Raw genomic sequence first — 13,213 nt, forward strand, 5'->3', positions numbered from 1 at the left:
AAAGACTTCAAGGTCGTCTACCAAGAAGCGAAAAACTGATGGCACCGAAGCTGTTGAGCAGACTGATAAGAGTATTACAGCTGCTGCTGATATTTGTGTGGCATTGCCTTCTGTTCTGCCTCAAAATCAAATTACTAACATTGAGAGAATTCCCTTAGAAGATGGGAATGGTAGAGATGCTGTGAATAGAAATGCGCTAAATCCCGGAGTCAATTTGAGCTCTCAATATCTAAATTATGATCCAAGAGCCCAGCAGAAAGATGGAATCTTCACTCAAAGTGGTCTGAGGAACGTGAGCGATTTTGGACAGAACTCATGCCCAACTATGGGCAACGGGAATGGAAACGGGTTTCCTTTTCCACTTGCTCCTCAAGGATCGAATTGTGGTATCGGAATGCCAAATGTCCCTAACCAATTTGGGCAACAATATCTCAGTCAGAGTAATAGGATGTCAGGAATGTTTGGGGAGCCTTCTTTATTTTCTAATGCAAATCATGCTTATATGGAAAATTATGGTGTTCTGAATCAGCCTCTGAGATTTAATGTTCAGCAAAGCGGAGTCATGGCGATACAGTGTCCAGATATTAGAAGGGGAGCATTCAACCAGAGTAATGTAACTAATCAATAAATCTTCCATAGAATGATTAAGGGAATAAGTCAGCAATAGAAATGCATACCAGTAAACAGTGTTTGGTTTCAAGGGAGATGTTTAATAAAATGTATTTTTTTTAATAGAAAAATAATAAAAAAAAAAGGTAACACCACTTGACAATGTTATCATCCTTGGTGCAATGAGGGAACCCTGAGTTGCACCAAGGCTTGCTTTTATTTCGCATCGATAATTACGTAGTATTTTCTTTTAAAATTCTTGAATCATAATATAATTACATGTTCATATGTCCTTAATCCAAGGAGTTTTGTAGTAATTAATAATATTATTACACAAAACCGTATTAACTAGAATAGTTGTTTATATTTTGGGTGGTAATCAAGACATGAGATCGAATCGTGTATAAATTATTGTCTTTTATGACTCATTGAAAAAAAAAAGTTTTATTCCACCAATCGCAAAATCTCGTATCTATGTCTTTATTGTTTTTAAGTTATCCTTATTCCTTATATAGTTATGGAGTATATAGAAATATTAAGTTCTGTACCCTTCCTTTTCTGTTTGAGGATGAGGTCCTGCCAAATTATCAATTTGATACGGAACCTTATAATATAATGCTTACAAGATAAATAAGGGTAACATGATGCTCTGTAACTAGCATATCTTGTCTGTTGTCTCCCATAATGTTTTTACTCCTTAATATTGTATAGTTTTTGAAAGAAAAAAAAAAAAAAAACAACTTAAACATCCCATACGGCCATACCATATAAACAATATACGTATTTTATTCACAATTACTTACCTACTTAAGCCTTAACAACACACAATAAGGCCCTGTTCTTTTGAGCTTCTGGGCAGAGCAGAGCAGATTTCAACAGAGCAGAGCAGATTTCAGCAAAGCAGAGCAGAGTAGAGCAAAGCAGAGCAGATTTCATTATTATTATTATTATTATTATTATTATTATTATTATTATTATTATTATTATTACTACTACTAATATTATTATTACTATTATTATTATAACTATTATTATTATTATTATTATTATATTTTTATTACTACTACTACTACTACTAATACTATAATAATAATAATAATAGTAATGATTTATTATTGTTATTAAATATTACATATTATTATTATTATTATTATTATTATTATTATTATTATTATTATTATTATTATTATTATTATTATTATTATTATTATTATTATTATTATTATTATTATTATTATTATTATTATTATTATTATTATTATTATTATTATTATTACTACTACTACTACTACTACTACTACTACAACTACTACTACTACTACTACTACTACTATTATAATCATTAAATTTTATTATTAAATATTAATTATTAATAATAATATTAATATTATTATATATTAATTATATTATTATTATTAATATTAATATTATTAAATATTAATTATGTTATTATTATTAATATTTTTATTATTAAATATTAATTATTATTATTATTAAATATTAATTTTTAATAATAATATTATTATTATTATTAAATATTAATTTTTAATAATATTATTATTATTAAATATTAATTATATATTATTATTATTAAATATTAATTATATATTATTATTATTAAATATTAATTATTATTAAATATTATTTATTTATTATTATTAAATATTAATTATTATTAAATATTATTTATTTATTATTATTAAATATTAATTATTATTATTAAGTATTAATTATTTATTATTATTATTAATTATACATTATTATTAGAATAATTCAATATTAAGTATTAATTTTAAGCAGAGCAGATTTCAGCAGAGCAGAGCAGAGCAGAGCAGATTTCAGCAGAGCAAAGCAGCTCTAAAGAACGGGGCCTAATTTGAATGTGAGCATATTTTTAGCTCAAAATTTGGGAAATCACTGTCACAAATTTGATATGAGTATATGACACAAACCTAAAATTACTCGGTAAAATATGAACAACTTTGTCTTACGGAGCATTTTTCTTTAAAAAAAAAAATAATGTCATATCGGACTAGAATCTGTACTGATGTACACATAAATTATTACACAGTTATTCCTTAAGTTAACTATACATATTATTTCCCATAAAAAAAAACCAATATACAGATTTTTTTTATTAACCAATGTTTTGGAAAAAGAAAACTAAAAACATTACTGTAAAACAGAAAATAAGAACAAGGTGTTTTCACTTTTTTGTTGTCAGTTTTCAAAATTTTTATGACTTTTAATAATTTTGACTAATTTTTGATACAGAAAACCACAACAATGCCAAACGAGCCTTAAAGTGCATAATTCCCAATTTATGCTTTATTTTCCCCATTATCAGAACTCAGAGATTTCAATTCCCAATTTTAAAAAAAAAGAAAGAGAAAATCTTTGCTTTTGCTTCAGTTGCCAACTTGCCATTTCAAGTCCAACCCAGTAGGCCAGTACTAAGAAAGGTCACAACTGAATAATTCTCTTCTTCTTTCACCCCAAAACTTAGAAATTCCTCAAATTCTGATGCAGAAGAAATCATAGAATTCAGAAATGATGGATCTGCAAAGATTGAGCTTGTTTTTCTCTCTTTGTGTTCTTTTAATAAGTGTTAGAGCTGGGGATATAATTCACCATGATGATAAAGCTCCACAAAAACCTGGGTGTGAGAATGATTTCATCCTGGTGAGTTTCAATTTTGCAATTAATATGTCTACCCACTTTTATTTTTGTTGATTTTTCATCTGGGTGTCTTTTAATTTTACTAATTTCTTTGTTTAAAGTGTAATTTTTTTTATTTTTTTTAATTTTTTTTTAATTTTTTTTTAATTTTATTTTTTTTGCATTAGAAATTGGTATTAATTAGAGTGTAATAGGGTGATAAGATTATTGTATGCATGACTTTGAAGTGAAGAAGTGGTAGAACAATTCTGTGTTAGCTTTGTTATGATAGAAGCTTATTGATTTTTTTATATTATAGTATTATCGTTACATTTTAGGCTCTTTTCCCAAGGTTTATTGTTTTATACAGTAAGTATGTTTTATCATTTTAAATTTGGGAGGAATGCAATTAATTTTCCGTTAGCGAGAGCTGCAAAGGGCAGTGATATAGACGAGATTTGATTAAGGTCTTGGGTTGCAGGCGTCACTCCTAATACTTTACTTTAACCAAGTTAATTAGTTGACAACCCAAATTTGATTGTAGATCATTGTATAGATACCTCCTTGGGGTCATTACAAGAGTGATAATAATACTAGGAGTAAGATTTAACTCTTAAGCTAGTGGCTTAATTTTTCATTTGTGGTGTGCTCTCCTTGGTTAGGTGAAAGTGCAAACATGGATTGGTGAAAAAGAAGATGTAGAATTCGTTGGTGTTGGTGCGAGATTTGGTACTAGGATTGTCTCAAAGGAGAAGAAAGCGAACCACTCTCGCCTTACTCTTTCAGACCCTAAAGATTGTTGCAGTCAGCCAAGAAACAAGGTTGCCATCTATACTCTATCTATGTCAAACTTGGTAATTATGCTATTCTTTTATAGCTCATGTGACGAGCTCTGTGTTAGCTTGCTGGAGATGTCATTATGGTGCATCGAGGCCACTGCAGATTCACCACCAAAGCGAATGTTGCAGAAGCTGCTGGTGCTTCAGCAGTTCTCATTATAAATGATGCAAATGGTAATTACTTGAAGGCTCTTGTCTTTGTTGCATTAGTTGTGTAAAATCTGAATGGTAAACGATTTCAGGGTTTTAAGATTTATTTTATGATTTGTCACTTTCCCTGGGTGTCATAAATCTTAAAAACTGTTGAAGACCCTGTACTAATACACCAGAAAGCTCACTGAGGGGGAATCATAGATGAAACTCCGCGGTATTCATTTGCAGTTAGTAATTTGCTGATGCGGATCCAGATAAAGCATCATTTCATGCCTTGGAGTTGTTAAGAGTTCATTTTAGTCTCATTCATGTTTAGTTTGCTATTGCCAGACATGCCAGTACAATGGTTTGTTTAATTTACTCTTAAAAGTAGATAAGCGAATTATGGGTGTATTTGGTTACTTGGCTACTTGCATATATAATTCCAGATAACAAGCAACTTTATGAACAATGTACAATACCCTCTGTCGCACATTGTATGTGAGTTTTCGAAGTTGTCATTTTCAACATTGTTGGGACTTATGGAGAACTTTGTGGTGGCACCCTCTCAAAGTATTAAAGAAAGAATTTTGGCTGAAGTGTTTCTGCTTCATAGTGTCACAGTGTCACCACATTTGTTTTTAGGAGATTCTTTAGCAACTAAGACCTAGCAATAGATAGTTTTTTTTTTTTTTTTTTTTTTTTTTTTTTTTTTTTTTGAAGGGACCTAGCAATAGACCTGTTGTACACTTGTAATCTGCATAACATACCGAAAATTGAGGAGTTTCAAGGCGCTCTCTCAATTGAAATTATGTTGTAGAATCTTAATGATAGGGTAGCAGTACATGTTTGAAAAGTATAGATGATGGGGATGGCTCATATAATTGGCAAAATGTACATTTTTGGTAAATAACAATCTACCGTAGTCACTTTTTTCAGCTCAACTTAATAAACTTTGAGATGTATGGATTTCTGAGATATTTGCTATCGTAACCAAATGTTGGAACCTGAGTTTTGAATTACTATTATGGAAAAACTGAACTCTGAATAATTTGAGAAAAAAATATTTGTCAAGCGTCTCATAAAGACAGCAAAAATTATAATATAAAAGTGGGACAAAGGTAGTAGTGGATTTGAGGCGATGTTAGTCACATATGCTGAGTTGTTATGATAATTACCTCAAGACTATGGTCTCAACATGTCCTGTAAGACTATATGTATTCATTTTGCACTCCTGCTTGGTCTGCTCTGTGACTGTATATATTAATTGGTATTATTATCAAGAGTCATAATTTCTGGCAGTTAGGCATGGATTTGAAAAGATGCAGGATACATTGTTTTTATTGTCATTCAAAGCAAGAGAATTGGACTAGGAAAGGAAAGAAGATCTGTATTCTGTACATTACAGAATTGGAATTGCTTATTTATTTTATGACAATCTTAGTATCAGCCTAGTAGTCATTAGCTGTACTACGTGTCTTAATGTATAGTTACTTTTCATTAATAAAATAGAGGAAGTAATAATGATGTATGTAGTGCAAATGTGCAATACATGCCCCAAAAGGGTACTAGTCTTGAAATTAAGACACCAGCACCTTGAAAAGGTTCAGAACACCATTAGTTACGTTAGTCAAGCCACTTCCAGTTAATCTTTTGTATTTCAACAGAGGCTTGAGAAAATTATGATGTTGAGTTCACTTGATACCACAGACTTATCAAGTTATTTTCACTGTAATATGTGCGAGACTTACTGTTGTTATTATTCACCTTGAAGTTTTTATATAAATACTTGCATATGTTCACACTCACTGCCACACATGTATGTACATGAGTACATGTACATACACCTTGATAAGTATAAACAAAATATGAAATTTTATTGTTCCAATTATCGATTCATGACCATTTTTTTTTTTTTTTCTTTCTCTTGTAGAGCTTTACAAGATGGTCTGTGAACCGGATGAGACTGATCTTGATATCCATATTCCTACGGTTATGCTCCCTCAAGATGCTGGTATAACGTTGGAAAAGATGTTGTCAAATAGTTCTTCAGGTTAACTTTCTCAATACAATCTTTCTGTCCCTGCAGGCCTGCATCAAATTTATCTGCGCACGAGTGTTTACTTAAATAATAGACACAGTCTGATCATTCTACAGCTTGTTTTTTTAAAGTTGTCTCCTTTGTTCAGTATCTGTGCAGCTATACTCTCCTCGAAGACCAGTGGTGGACATTGCCGAAGTTTTTTTATGGCTTATGGCAGTTGGCACTGTTCTATGTGCATCATATTGGTCGGCTTGGAGCGCCAGAGAAGCAGTTGCTGAGCATGAAAAGCTATTGGAAGTAAGTCTCTTTTAAAGTTTGTTCTTCCATTACATTATGTATTGTGGTTTTCTTGTGCATGGGTAGTTTGGGTAGGCTTGGAAGTATTATAGATCTATCAGTCTTGAGGATCCTCCTTTTGATTTTGGTTGGTTGCTGACTGTTTGTTGTAAACTTATTCTCCACAGGATGCTTCAGACGAACTCTCAAATGTGAGCTATGGTGGTGTGGTGAACATCAGCACAAAATCGGCCCTATTGTTTATTGTTGTAGCTTCAAGCTTTCTTGTTGTCCTTTACAAATTGATGTCATATTGGCTCATTGAGCTTTTGGTGGTGCTTTTTTGCATTGGCGGTGCAGAGGTTAGATCAAATCTTTTCTTAACTCTTTATCAGCATCGTCTGCTTTCCTCTGGATGAATGTTGTACGAAATATGTTCTTCCTATTATACCAAATAGAAACGAACTTCCTTTTTAAGCTTTTCGCTCTCGTGCTACTGGTTTAGCAGTAGATCTGTTAAAAGATAGTTTCTGAAGTTTGTTTCAGAAAACTTAGAAGCAGACCAGCCATCTTTGTGCTCAAACTTAGATATGTTTTGAGCAAGGTCCTCTCTGAATCGAGTAATAGAAGGAAATAAGAACATGCTGAAGTAGATTGAGCTGCTTCTCTTGCCAGTTACTCCCATTTTGGTTTGTTCATGACTTCATGAGAGTGGGATAGTCAAGAACTCTATATTTGCTCTAAAAAATAAAATATACGAGTACTAATTTCTGGGGAAAACAGTAATCTAACTTTGACTGTGTAAACTGTTACCGTATAAAATGTTGTTGGATTAGTCTATATGTGAATGTGAGATGAAAGGAATATTGATTTTCTAGTGATTGTCATAAATTTCATACTTAAACCTTATTTCTTAATTTATTTTAGCCTTATTTTCTTCGTTTATGTTTTGCAGGGGTTACAAACATGCTTGGTTGCTTTACTTTCAAGGTATCTATGCCCTATTTGCTTCTAGTCCTTCAAGAGATATAATAGCTGAATGTCACCAGATAACTTTCTGGGTGTAGAAACTCTTTGACAGTTTATGTAAACAGTAACCACCTTTCCTTGCTGAATTTACTTGGGACATGGGAGGGTTTAGTGGCAATTATCATCAAATGTTTGACTAATTTCTGATATCCACATATTTAACAATGTTGAGCACCGTTTATTGCATCTCCCGTATATCATTATATCTGAACTCTAAAGCTTTTGGTAATCTTGCTAATATATACCTATCTGCTGTACTTTGATGCTCTACTTGTATTATAATTACCGATTTGTAGTGACTTGTTAAAAAAGAAATAATATCTAAGACTCATATAATTTGAGTCTTGTCTTACCACTTAAACTGCAGTAACACTTCTAAATTTCAGGTGGTTCAATTTGTTCGCTCGCTCATATGTGAAAGTACCTCTTCTTGGAGCTGTTTCATACCTTACTTTAGCTGTTTCACCATTCTGCATCACATTTGCAGTCCTTTGGGGAGTTTATCGAGATCTTCCTTTTGCCTGGATTGGTCAAGATGTGCTTGTAAGGATAAAATATTATCAAATATATATTTGTACCGATTTGTACAGTATATAAATGTGCTAGACATTCTTCTGCCATTTGTAATTATATATTACTAATAATCACGTGTATTCTTTTCTGATGACTCAGGGAATTGCTTTGATAATTACTGTTATTCAAATTGTTCGGATTCCAAATCTCAAGGTAATGAATCCATCCCCTTTCCACTTCCCCTCTCCCCTACAAAAACCTTTCAAAAATTTTACAAAAGAAAGAAATGATTTGGAAATCTGCTCAGTTGTTTTGAAATGTATACAGTACAAAAGATACTGCAAAATCATTTGATGAATATTTGAGAAGCTGTTCACCTTTATTTGTCTCTATAAGACTCCAGTGGTAATTACAAATGCCTGAAATGCTTTGTTTTCTTCCTCACTTAGCAGTCTAAGGAATAGCCGAATAGGCTATTTGTGCTTGGAATCATAAGAAGTTATATATCAGTTCTGTATACTCTGATATCACTTTGCTAGAATGCTAGTTGCACTTTACCTTTGGTAGTTGTCTGATTTGCACACTTGGAGTGCTTTGATTATTATGATCAGTTGGTTTGCTAGGATATTGATTTTCTTTGGTGAGATTCATGAATGTATATATCTTACTTTTTGTTATGTGCATCAGGTGGGAACAGTTCTTCTCTCTTGTGCCTTCTTGTATGACATATTTTGGGTCTTTATCTCAAAGAAGTTATTCCACGAGAGTGTTATGATTGTGGTAAGTTAGTCATATCTAACCATTTGCTTTCCTAAATGATTTATTGTAATGCATGTCTGTTTTTTAACAATGGATTCCTTTATTTTTTTAGGTAGCTCGTGGTGATAAAAGTGGGGAGGATGGTATTCCTATGTTGCTTAAGATTCCACGCATGTTTGACCCATGGGGTGGCTACAGCATCATTGGTTTTGGTGACATCCTTTTGCCAGGGTTACTAATAGCATTTTCTCTCAGGTAGGAATAATCTTGTGAGTTTTTTAAGCTCTTGACATGGCTCAACCCATCCCCTCCCCTAATTTCTTTTGCAATAAGTAGATAACTAGGTGTTTGCTATTGTAAAAATGATGTTATATGTTCATGTATGTTCGACAGGTATGATTGGTTGGCAAAGAAGAGTCTTCGAGCTGGATACTTCTTGTGGACTATGATCGCCTACGGATTAGGTAAACAAAGTTGTTCCTAATTATTCTTTCATTTTCCTAGTATGTGGTAGTTAAAGCAGGCATAAGTTCAGCTCCGCGTTGTATATGTGACAATTTTGCATCTGGAAGCTCTCCGAGTTGCTGACTATCTTTCTCAAAATTTTGAATGTTATTGTCAGGTCTTCTTATTACTTATGTTGCTCTAAATTTAATGGACGGACATGGCCAACCTGCTTTGCTTTACATTGTCCCTTTTACTTTAGGTATGTTTTCTGATGCACCTTGAGGGCATTCTACTTCCTATAACACTTCACGCAATTTGGGATGGCAATTAATGCTTCAAACAATTCCACATTCTTAATTTATACATGGTCCAAAATTCCAATTAGTCAACTGTGAGTTTACCCGATGCTATAGTGTAAACTCTCAGTTCTCTTAATCAAAATTGACTTAGTGATATTGTATAGCAGATCAAATTCATGCTGTTTTACCCTTGTAATTGTAAAGAGATTGTCATTACAGTACATAAACTCTACACATATAAACAATCTTCATTGATGCATCTAGGAGTTCTCTTAATCTAAAATGACTTGTGTGAATATTAGGAACATTATTGATGCTGGGGAAAAAAAGAGGCACTCTCAAGGTTTTATGGACGAGAGGGGAGCCCGAAAGACCTTGCTCTCATTTGCATCTGCATATGTCTCAGGAGTCGAATCAAGAGAAGTAGATCCTCAGTCTGAATTTAATGTATAATAACAAAGTAGTTAGATGTTGTAGTAATTCACCTTCAAGGCTTCAGTTTTCTATTGCCTGGAAGCAGGAAAGAATGTAATATATGTCAAATTTGCCAAACTAGTTTATATTGTATATTTTCATACTGAGCTCTTGAGCTGGGTGTAAGACCCTGTTATTATATGTGTAATAGAAGTGAATTGGTTCAATCAAATCATGCACTTTTGTTAAATTATTATGTACCTTTGTGGTCTTGCAGCATTTGTTTGAGTGACTGAAAAGTAATTCCAATAAACAGTTTATGTGCCCCGGCTGTAACCACGCCGCCTAGTTGTGCAGCAGCATCAAATTTTCATAAGAGCAATGAATGCCTTCTGCTGTTTTGACACATTTTCGGAGTACTTGGTTAAAAATGATAGAAAGCAGCAAATGAAGACTACAAATTTAAACTTCTTGGATTCTCCTGGTGATAACTGAATTGATTTGTTTGCAACTTGAAACTTGAAAAAAGAAAAGTACTGGTACATAATATCGATCAATAATCAAATTTTGAAAATTGAATTAGTTTATCATTTAAAATAAGTTTCTAATATTAAACAAATTACAAATTACATTTCCCTCCTATTTTATTCCTAATTCCTAGAGGTGTCCACCGTGCGAGTCGTGCGAGCTGGGTTAGGGTTAGGTGGGTCGCGGGTTGGGGTTTCATGACACACGACACGACACACGTTAGGTAGGGTGGGCCGGGTCGTGGGTTGGGTCGGAGAAGTTGGACACACCAGGGTTAGGTTCGTGGGTTAGATGGGTCGTGGGTGGGTCGAGCTGGGTTCGTGGGTTAGACGGGTCGTGGGTGGGTCGAGGTGGGTTCGTGGGTTAGGGTGGGTCAAAGGGTGGGTCGAGGTGGGTTAGGGTGGGTCGAGGTGGGTTCATGGGTTAGGGTGGGTCAAAGGGTGGGTTTGGGTTGAGTTGGGTTAGTGTGTTAGGGTCGGGTGGGTTCGTGTGTTAGGGTCGGGTGGGTGAAACGGCTAAATGGGGTGTGTGATGTTTTAATTTTTACAAAATTAACAATTTGATGGCTTGCTCTTAATTAAGATGCCTACGTATCCTTATATCACAAAATAAGGAATCAAAGCCAACGTAGTTCTTATATTGTACTTATTTTGGAATTTGGGGGAGGAGGGGGGGGGGGGGGCTTGGACCTATCTTTAGAAAGTTAAAATTTAATTTTGCAATTAAATTCTAATTTTCGAAAAATAAGTTGCCTACGTATCCCGAAAGAATCAAAGCCCACGTAGTTCTTAGCGTACCTGATTAAGACTTTTCTAGCCACCCATGTTTGTTGCATCATCATCCCCGGAAGCTACATCATCCGTTGACGACTCCAATATCATCACAGGATCATCTTCATCGTCTTCGTCTTGCTTTAAACCTTGAGTTCTTCTTTCAGCTTGATCCCAATCTTTCTTACAAACACAAATTTGAATGCTTTCCGGAGTTAAGCGAGATCTTTTTTCATCTAACACTCTTCTACCTGCACTAAAAGCAGACTCGGAAGCAACTGATGAAGCGGGAACTGCAAGTATATCTTTTGCAATTCTCGCTAATATAGGAAAACTTTTTTGATGTTCTTGCCACCATTTTATAATTTGAAAGCTGTTGTTGGTCTCATGTTGATATGACAAATAATCATTAATAGCAAGTGTTGAAGAAGATGATGATGAGAATGATGTAGATGCTTTGTGTTTTTTTTTCATAACTTTATCAAGAAAACCAAATCGGAAGTACTAGTATTAGTTGGTGTAGCTAAATCAAAACCATAAATAGATGCATAATGATCATAAAGGTCTCCCAAAACAGATTTGCATTTGTTAATATATTCACTAACATCATAATCAATTCCTAAACTTGTATAATAAAATTCTAAAAGATTTTCCAAACCTTCAGCTTTGACACCGGGGCAAGAATAGCGGCAATTCCATAAATAATTGGAAATTCACTAAAATAAGTATGCCACTTACGTTTCATGCTATCAAGAACGGGACGAAGTTCATCAATCTTCATATGCTCTTCGATGGTGTGAACAACTTTAACACACTCAATTACTACTAAATGAATGTTAGGCTCATAGATATAAGAGAAAATATGAGTTGCACTATCAAAAGCATTTAAAACATCACGAACAAAAGAAGCATTAGTCCATTGACTTTCGGTTAATAACTCAGTAGGATCAACACGAGTCTCGTTGTAAAGTTGGGTCAAAATATCACGATACTTTATAGCATCATTCAACAAATTGAAAGTAGAATTCCAACGGGTAGGGGTATCAATAGACCATTGTCTTTTCTTAAGACCTCTTTCTTTACACATAGCTATGTACTTTTGTCTAACTGACTGAGTTATCCTAATCCATTTTATAACTGTTCTAATTGGGTTTAGCAATGGTTGCAACTCAGCGAGACCCTCTTGAACAGACAAATTCAAAATATGAGCACAACATCTAGCATGCAAGAGACTACCACCCAACAACAAATGCAACTCGGAGTCATTTTTCAAATAGTCAATACACTTTGTGTTTGCAGTTGCATTATCAAGAGACAAAGAAAAAACTTTATTATTCAAGTGAAATTCTTTTAAACAATCCAAAATACGAACTTTGATGTTAAAACCGGTATGCCTTTCTTCCATAGCTTGAAAACATATTATACGTTTTTGAATAAACCAATCATCATCCACCCAATGAGCAGTAATGCAAAGAAAAGGTTCGCCCATACTAGAAGTCCATGTATCACTTGTAAAACTAACACGACCATCAAAAGTACGAAATAATTCAATCAAACCACTCCTATATTTATAATAAGAAGTTTGTGTATAACGTCTTAGGGTGTTTCGGGGGACACGAGTAAATGCAGGTTGTAATGCAACTTTATTAAAATGCTCAACATTTGCATTTTCACCATAACTAAAAGGGTATTCATTAGCAATAACTAAAGTACTCATTTCATCAATCATTCTATCTTTATTATAATGGAAAGGTGTACCTCCGCCTGGTAGATGGCTCATGTATCCACCCAATTGTGTTTGGACGGGCATTCCACCCCCCGAAGTACGGGGGCCATTTTCGAACAACTCGTGTTTATTTTGCAAATGCCGAGTCAAGGTTCCGGTTCCATCTCCCG

General features: G+C 33.7%; 1 protein-coding gene across 1 annotated transcript; it reads left to right on the forward strand.

The window, feature by feature from the left end:
* Window positions 1-2,981: 2,981 nt before the first annotated feature.
* Window positions 2,982-10,269, forward strand: LOC145601150 (signal peptide peptidase-like 2). Its single transcript, XM_081657102.1, has 14 exons — window positions 2,982-3,291; window positions 3,930-4,088; window positions 4,169-4,280; window positions 6,172-6,291; window positions 6,428-6,579; window positions 6,747-6,920; window positions 7,514-7,548; window positions 7,974-8,130; window positions 8,260-8,313; window positions 8,788-8,880; window positions 8,972-9,114; window positions 9,253-9,323; window positions 9,482-9,565; window positions 9,908-10,269. The coding sequence occupies exons 1-14, from the start codon at window positions 3,160-3,162 to the stop codon at window positions 10,030-10,032; spliced, it is 1,611 nt and encodes a 536-aa protein (XP_081513228.1). The 5' UTR covers window positions 2,982-3,159; the 3' UTR covers window positions 10,033-10,269.
* The last annotated feature ends 2,944 nt before the right edge of the window (window positions 10,270-13,213 follow it).

This window comes from Chenopodium album, chromosome 21 (genome assembly GCF_948465745.1).
Source record: "Chenopodium album chromosome 21, dcCheAlbu1.1, whole genome shotgun sequence".
Classification (NCBI taxonomy): domain Eukaryota; kingdom Viridiplantae; phylum Streptophyta; class Magnoliopsida; order Caryophyllales; family Amaranthaceae; genus Chenopodium; species Chenopodium album.